The sequence below is a fragment of the Rhopalosiphum padi genome, chromosome 2 (genome assembly GCF_020882245.1).
Source record: "Rhopalosiphum padi isolate XX-2018 chromosome 2, ASM2088224v1, whole genome shotgun sequence".
Classification (NCBI taxonomy): domain Eukaryota; kingdom Metazoa; phylum Arthropoda; class Insecta; order Hemiptera; family Aphididae; genus Rhopalosiphum; species Rhopalosiphum padi.
The window spans coordinates 70,150,984-70,166,198 of NC_083598.1; the positions used below are offsets into that span (position 1 = coordinate 70,150,984).

The window sequence follows — 15,215 nt, forward strand, 5'->3', positions numbered from 1 at the left end:
TATAATATTTAGTACTTATTATTAGCCAAAAAATAATAACATATAATATCAAAACAATTTATTACTTTAAAATTGAAATTTTAACAATTGCGACAAAACTGAAAATAATTAAAAATTTATTTTACAACAAGAAATATGCATTAGTTTTCAATTTCTTAAGAAAAAACACACAATTTAAAATTTTTTTAGAATTTCAATAAAAAATAACTTTAATCTTTACAACTAAATATGTACTTTTAATAACAATTTACTACTAGTAAACCAATCACTTGGTTAAGTATAATAAATATATTGGAAAGGTATTGAATCAAAGGTATTGAATAATACTATAATTATAACAACATTTTAAAACCACAATAACTTGTACAATATCGTCAATACCTATATACAATATCAAGCTTATTTAATTATAAAATAAAAATAATCGAATTTATTATGAATGAGACAATAATTATGATCTACAATTTATCTTATTTTGCCTTTTTCAATTAATTGTAAATGACTAATATTTACTTAAATTTGTAAAATTAATTTTTTTTTAATTAGCTAAATCTTATATACTAAAATTTAAATATATTAGTTTATAGTTTAAGAGATCTGCGTAAATAGTACAGAAAACAAATATTTTTCAGTCATTCCTCAAAAATTATGTATATGCTTATATGCAACATTAGAGTACATGACTACAAGGTTGGGTACAATTATTAATTTTAGAAACAAAAAAATAAATACTAATTATTAAACTGATTAGATCTTCTAAACACTAGGAGAAAAAAATTAAGATTAAATGTAGGTAATACATGACTTAAATCTAAATCAGGGGAATTTACTTAACCATAAATTAATGAAAATAACACAAAAGAAAAGAAAATGGATAGAAACATAAATTTTGCTGTCTGAAAAATAGCAATTTTGTTTCAGTAAGTCAAAAAGGAAAAAAATGAACCAAATTATTGAATATAAACATTAACCAGCAAAGATTCCTTCTGAATCTTTGGAATCAATATCCAAATTAGAACAATAGTCGGAAGTAGAAGAAACTGGCCTACCTGGTAGGTTTTCAGTATTTTTGTTACAATGTAATTTTTTTATATCTAGGTATAATGCAAAATTATCAATCCCTTCACCAATATCCATATTTTTATTAGGTGAACTTTTTGTTTTTAAGTCTGAACCAAATTTTTCAAATTTAAAATCAGTTTTTGGTGTTGTATCTGTAAATAATACTTTTTTTACATCTGCCACAGATTTTCGTTTAGATGTAACAATATTGTCTTTATGCTTTGGAGATTTTGATTTCAATTTTAATACTGTACTCTTGTGTTTCATCACTAGAGCACGCATTGCTTCACTAGTACTAGTTTTTATTTCAGAACCTGTTTTCTGCAACCATTGTTTAGAACATACTTTGAATAATTGTTGAAGAAAAGGTCGAAATTGCTTGTGATGACTATCAACACCACATTCTTTTAACACTTCCGAAACAGCCCATAATAATTTCTGAAAAAATTTGTTGAATTAGCTTGTGTTACAATAAAATCTGTTTAATACAATCTCTTAGAAACCAATTGAAAAAAAAACTATAAAAGTGATAAATTATATTATAAAATATAATTGTAATTGTTGTATGCTACCTTTCAACATAGTAAATTGTGTGGCAAGTGTGGAAAGTGAGCTATAAGGGATAAGAGACAATAATTGCTGACTTTTGTTCTTGGTATCAAGATTTGCCAAACTGTTTTAAATATAACACAGAAAAAACTCACTTATCTGTTAGTATTTAATATAATAAATATAATTTATCAATACGTTTATGTATAATAATCTGATTAGAACAGTAACCTTTCTGACCACTATGTATCAATGATTTGCTTTTACTCAACATCGATCAAAAGAAAAATATTATTTTCCAATGCCTTAATCAGTATAAAAAAATTTAAATTTTGGTAAGTACATGCGTGACCATAAATTTTTATTTACTTTAAATTATTATTTTAACAAGGCAAATATCTATCTATATTTATTTAACTGTTTAAAGAATTATTAGCTATTATAAGATAAATAATGTAATTTGACCATACAAACTCAATGTATAAGGCTATATCACTATAATAATTTATATTGAGAAACCGATAAATTAAGAATCAGAGATATAAGTAAGTTCCATACAAGAACCAAATTTTAAAATTACAGTTATATTAAAAAAAATATCATAAATACCTGTTTATGAAGTTTACTGAGTTCTTTTTGACTTGGCTTTGTATTAAACAAATTTTTTGAAGTAGTTGATTCTGAATTATTAAAAAATTTCAATACTCTTTGACATTTTTTGACTGGTTCTGTTCTAGTAATAATTGATTTCTGTTTATCTTCTTGATCTTCACCAAATAGTTGTGCGCTCGCAGAAACAGTACTCCATCTATAAAAATATAAAAACAAATATTTTTTTTTAATAAATAATTTGTTAATGTTTTATAAACATAATTTTTCACATTATATAATATAATATTTATTGGTAGATAATCACAAAAGTTTTAAAAAAATGAGTTATGAAAGATAACATCTTACATAAATATTATTATAAGTTATAACTATGTCATATATTTTCTTTTTATATCAATGTGTATATTTTAGATTTTAAACGGAGTGATAAATTTATTGATTTTTATTATAACATATGTAACATTACTATTTTTATTTATCATAATAGTATCTTTTATAATTTCTTGGGACAGAAAAAAAGCTTCAATTTTTAACTTGAAGTGTGATTTTTGGTAGCAAAATGGATCTAGTTCATAGTTTAGGGAGTCAACAGTTAAAAACAAAAAAAAAAAATAAAGAAAAATGGGAGATTTTCCATAAAACCGGCTTTTGATAAAATTGTCACAACTACAAAAAATAAAAACTTTAGATACTTGAAATTTTCACGAAATGTTTATATTAGCATTTTCTAAACATAGTAAAATGTTCATAATATTTATTCTTTTTGAGCTATTTATAGACCTTTGAAATTTACAGCTTTTATAATCGAGAAAAAATTGTTAATTGTTCAAAAAGCTTAATTTTCTCTATAAGTTTTTCTATCTATTACAACAAAATAATTGAACAAAAAGTCACATTAATTTTTAATGAGTATTTGAAATTCAAATTTTTACAACATAGGATATTAAAATGTAAAATAATTATTTCTCCTCAATCGATTTTTGATATTTGGTTTAATTTAAAAGCAAACCCATAGGATTACGATAGGATACTTGAAAATGTTACCAAATATTTATTTTACAATTTAAACAATAGTAAAATAAATAATTGTAATAGTAAATAACAATTAAAATATATCATAAAATATAGGCTATCAAATTGTTTTGCTAGGAATTGTTTTTTTATACAATGATTTATATACTAAAGTAACACACCCCAAATAATGAGATACACTTGACATCTACTATATAACAGAGCACTTATTTAAATTTCCCATTTTCAACATATGTTAATAATTTTTTTTAATTGAATGGTAAATTCATAAAATTTAAATTATTTCAAATTATTTTATAAATGCTTACCTTTTAACTGGTGTAGTATTTGATGTATCACTACAAATTGAAAGGGCACTAAGAGGAGATGACTCTTCAGACTTTGGATTATGACTATAACACATACGTTTTCTAGACTGATAAATTTCAGGACTTTGAAATAGAGCTCTTTTATGACTAATTGATCTTCTGTCATTACTATTTCGATTTTCAAGATAACTTTTCTCTAGAGGTTTTATATTTTCCCTTTTTAATTTTCTTTAAAAATAACAAATATCATAAATATATATTATCATAATATATGTCAACAAATTATTTAATTCTTACCCTGGCACTAAAATTCGACGTTTATTTTCAATAAGAGCTAATTTTGCTTTAGTTTCTGCTAATATTTGAGGTTTTGAAACCGGTTTTCTTCGAATTAATCGAGTATTTTGTTCAACAGGTTTAATATGTTGATGAACTAATCCCCGTTCTTTTTTAGGCTGTGGTGTAAGTCCTGTGTTCATAAGAGATTTTGTCTCGTTTGATACATACCTTTGTTGGTATTTTGTTTCCAATAATGCCATTTCAGCTGATTTATTATCAATATTATAGCTGTAATAAAAGCACAATTTAATAAAAAATTATAATTCTAAATTTTCATATTTTACTTACTAAACATCAAAACACTGAACATTAGATACTTCTGGCCACGGCCAATTAATTGCACGGTCAATATTTTTCAAGTCTTTTGTTTCCGGTTTATTTGTTGGAGAATTTGTTTTTTCGTATTGGTACCATCTATCTAGTATATCATTTACACTCAATCGACAAGTAGTTACTGTTGGTGGAGGAGGTAAAACATTGGATAAATCATTTTTTAATTTTGATATTATACGATCTCTGTTTTGAAATAATAAAGATTGATACTCGTCTTCATAACTGACTGAACTAGTTAATGTTACAACACAATCGTTTGCATCTAAAAATAAAAATATTTAACATAATTTATATTAATTTTAACAAAACATCATCATCACCAAAATAACAGAAATAATCTAAGGATATACCCAATATATTCAAAACTTTTTATGCACTTTACCCTTCTATCTATCTTAAAAATTAACATCAATATTTGTTTGTTGGTCTTTTTACAAGTTTTTAATTATTATGTGTACTATGAGTACGTGAAATTATATAAACAATTATAATTAAGTGCTCAAACATCTCAGAAAAATTTCAACAGGCAAACACAGATAATGTGTATTGCATTAAAATTACAAGTATAATTAAAACTAGAAAAAATTAAGAAATCAATTTTTAAATAAAACAAAAAGTTTTATTAGTTGAAACTCTTTTTGTGGGAAATCTTTGCAACAACAATAAAGAATCTGATCTGATTGTATAGTACACAATAAAAGAATAATTTTTTTAATACAAAAACCAAAAATAAACTTGGACAATTTTTTTGTAGCGCGTAAAAAGGTTAACTTTCATACCCAAAATGTATTTAAATTATTTTAAAAATGTGCTTAACAATATGTTTAGCTTGGAACAAAAATTATCAAGTTTAATAACTTAGAACCATATCAATATGTTACATTAATCCTAAATTTAATCCGACTAAACCTAACTTGAGCACCTACCTAACATAATATTTTGTTTAAATTAATTTAATAATAATACATGAATAACCCTCCTAATTAATTATTTGTTCTAATCTATATATACCTACCTAGTTCCATGGCAGTGATGTAATTACAGAGAGGGTTTGGGTTTCTGTCCTTACCAATGACTTTTTTTTAAAGACTGGCACATTAAATTTATTTACTTGTTTAATATTACTAATTCTAGTATATTTTACAAAAATAGTAATTTAAAAAACCCAGTATCTCTTATAGTTGCTATATATAACTAAGATTAGGACCCCTAACATTTTTAAAATAAACAAAAGATTCACTATTTTAAATTGAGAATATATATGTTTAATATTATGTAAAATCAATTAATCGGTTCAATAATATTGAAAAATTTTACATTTGCTTTAGGGTTTGCGGGACATGCCGAAATTCAAAAATTAATGTAGGGAGAGTCACATTTAAATAATTATACTGTACTATGTGAACAAATATAAAATCTTATACTGGAATATTGGTAAGGAAAAAACACTGAAAAATTTAATTTAAAAATATTACAAAGAAATATACACACAATAACAAAAATAGTTGAGTATTTATTAATATAAATAAAGAATATTTTTTACCGTTGGCAAACAGTTCTTCGTCCGAGAAAAAACTATCTTCGTCTACTGCTGACATGATTGTATCTTTCATCATCAAAGTCGTATTACAAACATAATTATTACACAAATTTAAATCTAATCAAGAATTTACAACAAGGGATATTTAAATACTAAACCGAGGCAATTTTTTTAATTTTTGACGTTCGCAAAAATAACGTAATAACACTAATAACGTGTCACCGAACGTCGATTACAGAATAGACGTTTATCATGATTCGTATCTGAATCATCGATCAAGGTTCTTATTACGCAGGCCAACGGGCAACGATTTTTAACAGACAACAGTTGAAAATTAAAATTGAACAATGTATAGTAACAATATTATATAGCATAAATTATTATAAATGCCACGGTTATTGACTTCATGCGCCAAACTATCAAACAAAAACGACGGCAGTGCTATGTCGTTTACCCAACTGTCATTGCCGTTACTACGTTTTGTTCGGTGCGCGCGCAATGCGATAGCGGCGGAGATCTGATAAGAACGACATAAACGATAAACCATCAACCGTGTTTGTTTACATTTCAAAAGACTAAAATCAGTAAAAATATTTACAACAATAATCGTCTGTCGTCTGGCTTGGTAAGTTTTCACTTATTTGTTTTGTATTTTGTTTAATATGGCAGAAACTATGTTGAATATCGAGGACATGGAGATCGTCTTAGATGAAGGTACACCAGACGTCATTATGGACGGGTTTAAAGACGACAACATGCCGGAAGACGATATATTTGACTTTTTGGATGTTCAAGAGATTGAAACACCCACAATAGAAACTAAAATCGAAGTTCCCGATGGTGCTTCTGAAAATGAAGAATTGGCTATCGTTTATAATTTGGAAGGAAATACCATACAGAGCTATGATTCACGCCAAGACACTAACGCAACACCCGTAAATGATAAAATGAATAACTCGCTAAGCAAGAGTACAAAATTAGATGACAAGGAGGACGATGCGGTAGTTGAAGGGCCTCGCTCAAGGCAAATGGGTAAAATTCCATTAGCCTTGAGAGGCCTCATTGGTCAAGCAAAAATGTTTATGCTGAGAAAAAACTATAACATGGCCATTAAAATTTGTGTGAATATATTGAAAGAATGTCCAAATGCATCTGAACCATTTTTCACATTGTCTGATATCTACGAACAAATGGGAGACATGAAGAAAAGTTTAGAAACTGCTGTAATTGGTAATAGTTTAAGTAGTGTAACGTCTGAAGATTGGGTGTTATTAGGTGAAACATGCGAGTCAAATAACATGTTGCCGTTAACAGATTTTTGTTTGACCAAAGCCATACAAAAAGATAGGCGTAATTTAGATTTGCATATTAAAAGAGCATCAATATTAGAACAACTTGGCACAGCTAAAAGTGCCATGAATGAATATGACCGTTTGTTACGCAAGTTACGACCTGATCAAAAAGATTCAATTACTAATTTATCTAAATTACTAATTGACAACTTTGTTAAAAATAAAAATTATGACCGTGCATCTAATATACTTATACATGTATTTAGTTTGTTTCCAGATGATATAAAGCCTAATGATTTTGTGACATGTTTAGATTATCTTGTTAAAAATAAGAACTTTAAAAAAAGTTTAGAACTGTTGGTTGAACATTATAATCTTGAGTTTATAGCTGATGTGAGTAATGAAACATCCATAACAGAAATTGTAGAATGCACGGCTCCTATTACTATGCCAATATTGGTACGAGTCAAATTAATTGAAATTTTAGTGCAACTTGACGCCTTTTCCATATTACCACCAATTTATGAACCAGTTTTAAATATGATAGAAGTGAATCAATTCCATTTAAATGTCGCTAATATTTTGTTTGATTCCAATCAGCATAAACATGCTATTATATTTCTTGAACGATTGATTAACTGCGAAAATCAAATGTTTGATCAACATGCACTTAAAATTAAATATTCTGAATGTTTAAAAACCCTAGGACACCTTGAACAAGCTATTGACAATTATAACAAGCTACTGGATGTCAATCCACAACAGTTAACAGTTAAATTTGATTTATATATGTCATTGAAAAAGTTAAACAGAATAGACCAAAGTCTAAAAGTATTGTTTGAGAATGATGTGGAAAGTCTAGACTGTAGATTGTTGTATGAGTATGTCTTAGCATCATATGATAAAGATGATATGTTTGAGAAGTGTTGGAAAGCAGCCAATTTGATGTTTTCTCGTCACTGTTTACCTGTACACTCATTAAGAGAAGTTAAATCTATGTTGGCAATACATAATGTAGAAAATAGACACGATACTTTATTAACAATGAAGAAAGAATTGTATGGTTACCAACATGATAATATCTTGACCATTAATCCACTACCAAATGCCGAAGAAGAATGGAACATTATGTCAGCAATTTGTTTGAAATGCATTGAGAAAAATCTTTACTACAAGGGTTTAAAGTTGCTGCTTTCAGCAATGAACTCTACTGTGTTAGTAAATTACAATCATCAAATTGTTTTGAATGCTATAAAATTTGCATATAAAGTTCGAGCATACAAATTAGGTTTCATGTTATCCAGATACTTGTTATTGAAGTATCCCCAAGCACCACAGGTTTCAAATTTATTTTGTTTCCTTTTGAAAAAGTGTGCTGTCAAAAAACAAGCTAAATTCATTTTTCGACTAGCTGCCAAATATCCAGATAATGTCGCCCTTAATTTACTAGACACTAATGTGTTTAATGATGCATATAATTATCAACTTTTATTCTCGAGGTATACTGAACTACTGAACAAACTAGATGACAAGAGTCTGCTTTACTTTATGCTTGGAGTGATTATACTTAGACTCTGCACATTTAAAGTCGGTGCTGACAGACACAGTTTATCACTACAAGGAATTGGGTTTTTAATGAAATACAAAGAACATAGAGGTGTGGAACATGAACAGGAGTGTTATTTTAATATAGCTAGAGCATATCATCAAGTTGGTATGGTAGCAAAATCACTACACTACTATAAATTAGTTTTGGAAACCAAACCATTTAGCGAGGATTATTGTTTAAATCATGCTGCAGCATATAATCTGCATTTGATTTACCTGGACTCAGGAAATATTGATGTTGCATTGATGTATATTAGTCATGTGCAAGTTTGATTTATTATTTTTTTTTGTTTAATCATTTTCTAAACATATTTGTAACTTTTATATTATTTTAATCTATATTCATTTTATTGATGTTAAATGAATAAATTATTATTTAACTGTAATTTGTTATTAGTTCTTACATTTAATTTCAAATGTACTTGTTTACTTTTATTTTTTATTTAATGTTTAATACCTATGTAAATACAATAAAATAATTGTTAAAAATGTTAATTTTGATCATATTTAATAGAATCATGGCTTCTACAACCAGTAAACCTTGCAACAAAATACCATTTAAATTATTTTGTTGTGTATGCGAAGACATTTATAATGCTAAAAATGAAAAGAAAGTTCTCATCCTAGAAAACTTCATTAGTAAATGCCGAGGGTCAATTGAGAAAAGTGAAAACTTAAATGTAGTAAGTCATTTTCTGGTACTAGATAATTTCTTATTCGGTTTTTACATTAATAGAAAATATAATATACTTAGGAAGACACATTTTATCCGGCATTAAGGTTACTGTTACCTGTATCAGACAAACAAAGAGGAGCATATGGTGTTAAAGAAACTACGTTGGGAAAGTTATATGTAAAAATATTATGCCTTGCAAAAGACAGTCCAGATGCTCAAAAACTTTTGAATTTCAGGCATGTAATTTACTTCAATTACAAATGTCCCAAATATAATAAAATATTGATAAATAGTCCTTAAAATAATAATAATAATATTAAACTCATATAGGGTGCCAAAAGTTTCTGGGTCTACAGCTGGAGACTTTGCTGAAACTCTGTATTGGGTTATAAGAAGTCGATTTGAAGACAATAGTTCAATGACTATTGCTGATGTCAATCAATTATTAGATGAAATAGCATTGAAACATGCTACAAATGAATCAAGTAATTTATATTTCAGTATTTCACAATATAGGTACAATCTTGTTTATAAACTTATGACCAATATACATTTAAATCATATTATATACATTAGGGGATGTGGAACAAATTTTACAGTCGGCACTATTCAAATTCAGTGCTAATGAGCAAAAATGGTTTGTTCGTCTATTATTAAAAGATATGCGCTTAGGTATTGCTCATACAAAAATATTAAAAGCGTATCATTGTGATGCCAATGATTTATATGAAGTTTGCAATGATTTAACAAAAGTATTATAATATTTCTATGTAGAATTTTTGAATAAGTATATAATATGTTATGTGTAATTAATTTAGGTATGTAAAATGCTGAATAATCCGTCAGTGGCTTTGCATGAAATATCTGTTAATTTGTTTGAACCCTTTTGTCCAATGCTAAGTCAACGCTGTGAAATTACTGATGACAGTAAAATAATGAAGACAATTAAGAGTGAAGAATTATTTGTTGACATTAAATTGGACGGTGAAAGATTTCAACTTCATTGGTCTAAAGAAAAAAATATTTTTAAATATTTTTCCAGGTATGTTAGTAAATGTCCCAATAATTTATAATTTATATCAAGGGTGGCTATAACGAGGCTCTATAATGCAGCTCTTGAGTCAGTCTTGTGCTACTCTTGACATCAAGCTTTGAGTAAAATTTTTATAAATATTTCTTAACAGTATGGCTCACAAATTTTTCTTCATATGTTTGTGGTTTTCCCAGGCATGAATGCAGAGGAAGCGTTTAACCCCCTCCCTCCCCAAATATTAGGAACAAAAAATAAATTACCTGACCTACAAATAAATAGTATGATATTTATGAGCATTTTTTCACCCCCCCCCCCCCTAAATTGTTTCCTGCGTTTGCGCCTGGTGGCTCCCAAATTTAGAGTTAGTGGCCACCCTGATTTATATAGTTATTATTGTGTTAGTAAATAGTAATAGCTCTTATTTATACTGTTTATTTATATAGAAGAGGCAATGATTATACAGATACATATGGTTGTAATGACACTAATGGTGTTCTGAGTCCAGTACTAGCAAAACAATTTAAACCTGAAGTAAAGAATTGCATCTTAGATGGTGAGATGATGTGTTATAACACTAAGTACAAATCATTTTCCACAAAAGGTAATATTTTACAGTTATAAATTACAACAATTATAATTATTGTTATTATTATTTTAGCTATGAATATTGATGTGAAAAAATTAAGAATAGGGAATACACATCAACCATGTTTTTGTGTATTTGATATTCTTTATTATAACGATCTAGTAATTACAAACCGTCCATTAGAAGAACGATTAGCTATTTTAAATACAATATTTGATCCATTAGAAGGAATTTTTGTACATACCACAAGACATAAAGCAAGAAAGTAATAAATATAAAAATATTATTATCCTTAAACAATGATTTTATTTAAATATAAATTAGTATTAATCTAATTTTTACAATTTTAGAAATGATTTAATGAAGCATCTTAACATTGCTATTGATAACTATGAGGAAGGTATTGTAGTCAAAGATCCATTATCAATTTATAAGCCAAATTCACGAAATGCAGGATGGTATAAAATTAAACCAGAAGTAAGAATTTTACAATCATTCTTTTACTATTTTATTTCAATCAATACATGGTTATTAATTATATGTTTTAGTATACTGATGGTGCGCTCATTGAATTAGATCTTTTAGTTGTTGGTGGATACTATGGTGAAGGTAAAAACCGAGGTGTTGTGAGTCATTTCCTAATGGGTCTTTTGGAAAAAGGTAATTTTAAATTTTGAACACATTTAATTTGATGACAATTAATCAAACGCAATTTATACCTATTTAATCATTACTTTTTTTTCTAATATTTTTTTGCCAATCACCACTTAGTTTTTAACATGCTGTCTCTGTAGCTTGTTCGGTTTTATAGTCCTCACCATTTACCAATTATATAATGTATATGGTTAACACTATTTTATAGATGGTGAATCATTTAAATATTCTGCTATCAGTCGAGTTAGTTCAGGATTTTCAACAGAAGAACTAGCCAATTTATCAAGAAAATTGTCTCCTCACTGGAAAAGATTTAATCCTAAAGATATGCCACCAAACATTGAATGGGGCAAAGAGAAGCCAGATCTTTGGATTGAACCTGAATCATCAGTTATTGTACAGGTGAAAAGAACCTTATTACTTATCACTGTTATCACACATAATAATTGTTAGAACTTAGAAATAGTTAAATTGTATATTTTGTTAACAGGTGAAGGCAACAGAAATTATGACAAGCCACACTTTTAAAAGTAAAATAACATTACGTTTCCCACGAATTGAAAAAGTTCGTTACGACAAACCATGGCATGACTGTATGACCATTAAGGAATTTGAGTCTATAATTAAGGTTTGTTAATTTAATTATTCCAAAAATAATAAATGAAAATCATGGATTGGTTAATTAATTTTTTTAATCTTATAGCAAACGGAGGGAAAATTATATACTTCCCGTACTGATGAAACAAATTCTTCAGGTAAAATTAAAAAATCCCGTGTGACGTTAGCCGTTGATAAAAAATTTCAAGGCCCAAATTTAAAGGATATCAATTGTATTAATAATATGTTTGAAGAAAAAGAATTCTGTGTCCTCAACGACAGTGAAACTTTGAGCAAGAGTGAAATTGAAAAAAAAATTCTTGAATATGGTGGTCAAGTCGTACAAAACCCTGGTAAAAGAAATATTAATAAATATTAAATACTTAGTAAAAAATATTTATTGAAATAAAATTTACTTTTAATTAGGCAACGATACCTTTTGTGTTCTTGCCAACAATATTAAGCATATAAGGGCACATGCAATAAAATTATCAGGCAAACATAGTATAATAAGCACAAAATGGATACTGTCGTGTTTTAATGATAATGAATTTCTTAACTGGACGCCCGAAAATGTTTTGTTTTTATCCAAGGAGCACCAGCTATTAATGGATGAAAAATTTGATCAGTATGGTGACAGTTATACTGAATTAGCGACTGTTGAAACATTACGCCAGGCAATGGATCGTGTTGAACTAGATGTATGCATAATTATTGTGCTTTGGAGTTATAGTTCTAAATAATAATTTATAATTGTTTGTGGTATTGTACAGGATGATTTAATCAACACAGAAGTTGATGCTTTTTTGGATTTTAAAAACGAACTCTTCAACGAAGAACAATGTTTCAAAATTTTTAAAAAATACCAAGTTTATTTTGATGATTTAAATTTAGTAAGTTTAATACTATTTTCTTACAAAAATATCCTCACTAATAAATACCAAATATATAAATTAGACAAAAATAATAAAAACTTATATCAATTTAAATATGTTTAAGTAGTCATATTATATTTGTAGGAACTTTATTTCAGACATCATGGTCTAACTAAAAGCTTAGCAATTATTTTTTTTGTAGATAAAACAGAAACAAATATTTTATGTATCAATGTATTGCTTAATATTTATCAATTGATTGATTTGTTAAATTTTTTCTACACATTTATTGAATGCATATTAAGTGTATAAAGTTATAAGAATACATGTAAAAATTAAATTTACAATAAGTTATTACATTGTAAATGTTATATTGTCAAATAATCAAACAAATCTAACTAACTTAAGAATATATTATTTTGTATTATTATTACATAATATATTTATAAAAAAATTGTAAGAGTTATTATCTCAAGTACCATGTACTTAGCATGTACTTATTTTATATAAATTAATATCATATTGAATATATTTCAGGATAATTTGCCAGTCAGAAATTTCCACACAAACACAGTGTTGGAAATGCTGATATTTAAATTTAATGGAGGCACAGTCTGTAAAAATATCGATAGCGATACTACTCATGTTGTAATTCATTCAAGGTATATTTATAACTTATTAACTAATTTTTAATATCTGATAAACATTAATATTCATTCTATTATTTTAGTAGTAAAAATAACGCTAGTAAGTATCAAACTATGAAAAGAGATCGGAACCAAGCATTTGAAATTGTCGATGAGAACTGGATTACACAACAAATAAAATGGCAGACAATAAAAAAAAAATGATTTGTGATATTTATTAATTTTCTTATTCCAATTTGTGCACAACTCTCTATAATATAAACTACTACATTTATAATAATATATCTATACTATAAAAAAAACGGTTTTTTTTTTTTTTTGTTAATTACATTCTTATTTAGTTTTCACTCAAACTTACTAAAATTATAAATAAATAAAAAAAATCATCATCCTTAAAACATAAATAGTCTACTTTATTAGCCGATTTGTCTCAGTCCGTTGAAACAAAACAGCTTTAATAAATATATAATTATAATTGTTACTGTTAAAATATTAATTTTTAATATTTACATTTTCCAAATAGTCCGTAACATAAAAAAAAAAAAAACAAAATAAATCTGTACTTTGATAAATAAATAGTAGGTAGGCCTGGGATATGGGCTTTGTGTAATGATTGTTTGTATTAAAGACAAGGAAAATCAAAAACACATTATTAAATTATAGGTAAGTGGGGGATAAGGGAGGAAGTCAAAAGTTTATATTTTGAGATCTAATGTTCAATTCTTAAAATGTTCTTTTTCTTTCTTTTGCTGTTTTACTCTATTTACACGTATGCACTTCAGCATTACGGATACATGTCTTACACTGCACATAACAACACCAATGAAATTTACATTCGCATTTTTCGCGTGTGACCAATCGTTGTGTATTGTAGCCCCTACCACAACATAGTAAACTGCAACCATCCATTCCATGTGATGTACGATTGCATTCTCGACCATGTGTACCTAAAACAATTTGATATTATATAAATATACATTATATATATATATATTTACCCACAAATTAGGTAAAAAAAAAAGTAAGTACAGTTTTAGACTTAATTATTTAATAATTATTTTTTATTCACACAATGTTAATGAAACATAAATTTATTGATATAGATTTGAAATATATTTTCTATTTTTGTACCTACTAAGTAGGTACTACAATAACACATATAAGTCGTATGGCACTATTTGAGTAGGTAATTATTGATTTACTCGTTGTTATTTCAAAAATCAATTAGTTTATGATTTATTTTACACATCATCATGGAACTCCAATAAAAAATTCACACTAATGTAATAAAACTTTTTATTTTTTTTATTAGGTATTGTCCCATTAAATGTTGATATTATTATGACTGCACGTCAACGCGAGACTTATAAGACTTACGTAGGCTTTTTGACCCCAAGATGCCGATGTACCTAATCATATTCATGTTACTTCTCAGTACTATTATAATATCAGTCGTTACCTACTTGTTATTA

At 26.9% G+C, this 15,215-nt stretch overlaps 4 protein-coding genes across 5 annotated transcripts in view; 2 read left to right on the forward strand and 2 right to left on the reverse strand.

Annotated features, from left to right (window-relative positions):
* Positions 1 to 43: 43 nt before the first annotated feature.
* Positions 44 to 6,211, reverse strand: LOC132922839 (uncharacterized). The gene is made up of 6 exons (XM_060986561.1): positions 5,779 to 6,211; positions 4,191 to 4,497; positions 3,861 to 4,130; positions 3,564 to 3,791; positions 2,221 to 2,419; positions 44 to 1,500 (listed from the first exon to the last, which is right to left on the reverse strand). The coding sequence occupies exons 1-6, from the start codon at positions 5,849 to 5,851 to the stop codon at positions 967 to 969; spliced, it is 1,611 nt and encodes a 536-aa protein (XP_060842544.1). The 5' UTR covers positions 5,852 to 6,211; the 3' UTR covers positions 44 to 966.
* Positions 6,212 to 6,248: 37 nt separating this feature from the next.
* LOC132922837 (DNA ligase 4) lies at positions 6,249 to 14,299 on the forward strand. 2 transcript variants are annotated; one of them, XM_060986557.1, is made up of 17 exons: positions 6,249 to 6,400; positions 9,190 to 9,358; positions 9,430 to 9,587; positions 9,682 to 9,836; positions 9,928 to 10,103; positions 10,170 to 10,393; positions 10,828 to 10,985; positions 11,043 to 11,235; positions 11,321 to 11,447; positions 11,519 to 11,630; positions 11,833 to 12,026; positions 12,115 to 12,252; positions 12,328 to 12,574; positions 12,648 to 12,922; positions 12,995 to 13,114; positions 13,634 to 13,758; positions 13,827 to 14,299. In XM_060986557.1, the coding sequence occupies exons 2-17, from the start codon at positions 9,194 to 9,196 to the stop codon at positions 13,945 to 13,947; spliced, it is 2,688 nt and encodes an 895-aa protein (XP_060842540.1). In that variant the 5' UTR covers positions 6,249 to 6,400; positions 9,190 to 9,193; the 3' UTR covers positions 13,948 to 14,299. The 2 variants fall into 2 exon arrangements, with proteins under 2 accessions (XP_060842540.1, XP_060842541.1); XM_060986558.1 differs by having other exon boundaries at positions 13,830 to 14,299.
* On the forward strand, positions 6,407 to 9,061 carry LOC132922838 (general transcription factor 3C polypeptide 3). Its single transcript, XM_060986560.1, has one exon. It carries the CDS (start codon positions 6,438 to 6,440, stop codon positions 8,946 to 8,948), a length of 2,511 nt encoding a protein of 836 aa, XP_060842543.1. The 5' UTR covers positions 6,407 to 6,437; the 3' UTR covers positions 8,949 to 9,061.
* LOC132922840 (protein Wnt-5b-like) overlaps positions 13,934 to 15,215 on the reverse strand; it is a 65,046-nt gene continuing 63,764 nt past the window's right edge. Inside the window, exon 7 of the mRNA XM_060986562.1 lies at positions 13,934 to 14,690. Within this exon, the coding sequence (XP_060842545.1) occupies positions 14,503 to 14,690 (188 nt within the window). The 3' untranslated portion in view covers positions 13,934 to 14,502. The remainder of the gene's footprint in view (positions 14,691 to 15,215) is intronic.

What these genes read in the sequence shown, in the direction of transcription:
- LOC132922839 (XM_060986561.1), bottom strand. Translation starts at nt 5,851, where the DNA reads ATGATGAAAGATACAATCATGTCAGCAGTAGACGAAGATAGTTTTTTC. An exon ending in CGAAGAACTGTTTGCCAACG is followed by an intron (nt 4,498 to 5,778) that starts GTAAAAAATATT and finishes TTTTATTTTTAG; the next exon opens with ATGCAAACGATTGTGTTGTA. An exon ending in TCAGTAAACTTCATAAACAG is followed by an intron (nt 1,501 to 2,220) that starts GTATTTATGATA and finishes AAATTTTTTCAG; the next exon opens with AAATTATTATGGGCTGTTTC.
- LOC132922838 (XM_060986560.1), top strand. Translation starts at nt 6,438, where the DNA reads ATGGCAGAAACTATGTTGAATATCGAGGACATGGAGATCGTCTTAGAT.
- LOC132922837 (XM_060986557.1), top strand. Translation starts at nt 9,194, where the DNA reads ATGGCTTCTACAACCAGTAAACCTTGCAACAAAATACCATTTAAATTA. An exon ending in TCAAGTCGTACAAAACCCTG is followed by an intron (nt 12,575 to 12,647) that starts GTAAAAGAAATA and finishes ACTTTTAATTAG; the next exon opens with GCAACGATACCTTTTGTGTT. An exon ending in TGGATCGTGTTGAACTAGAT is followed by an intron (nt 12,923 to 12,994) that starts GTATGCATAATT and finishes GGTATTGTACAG; the next exon opens with GATGATTTAATCAACACAGA.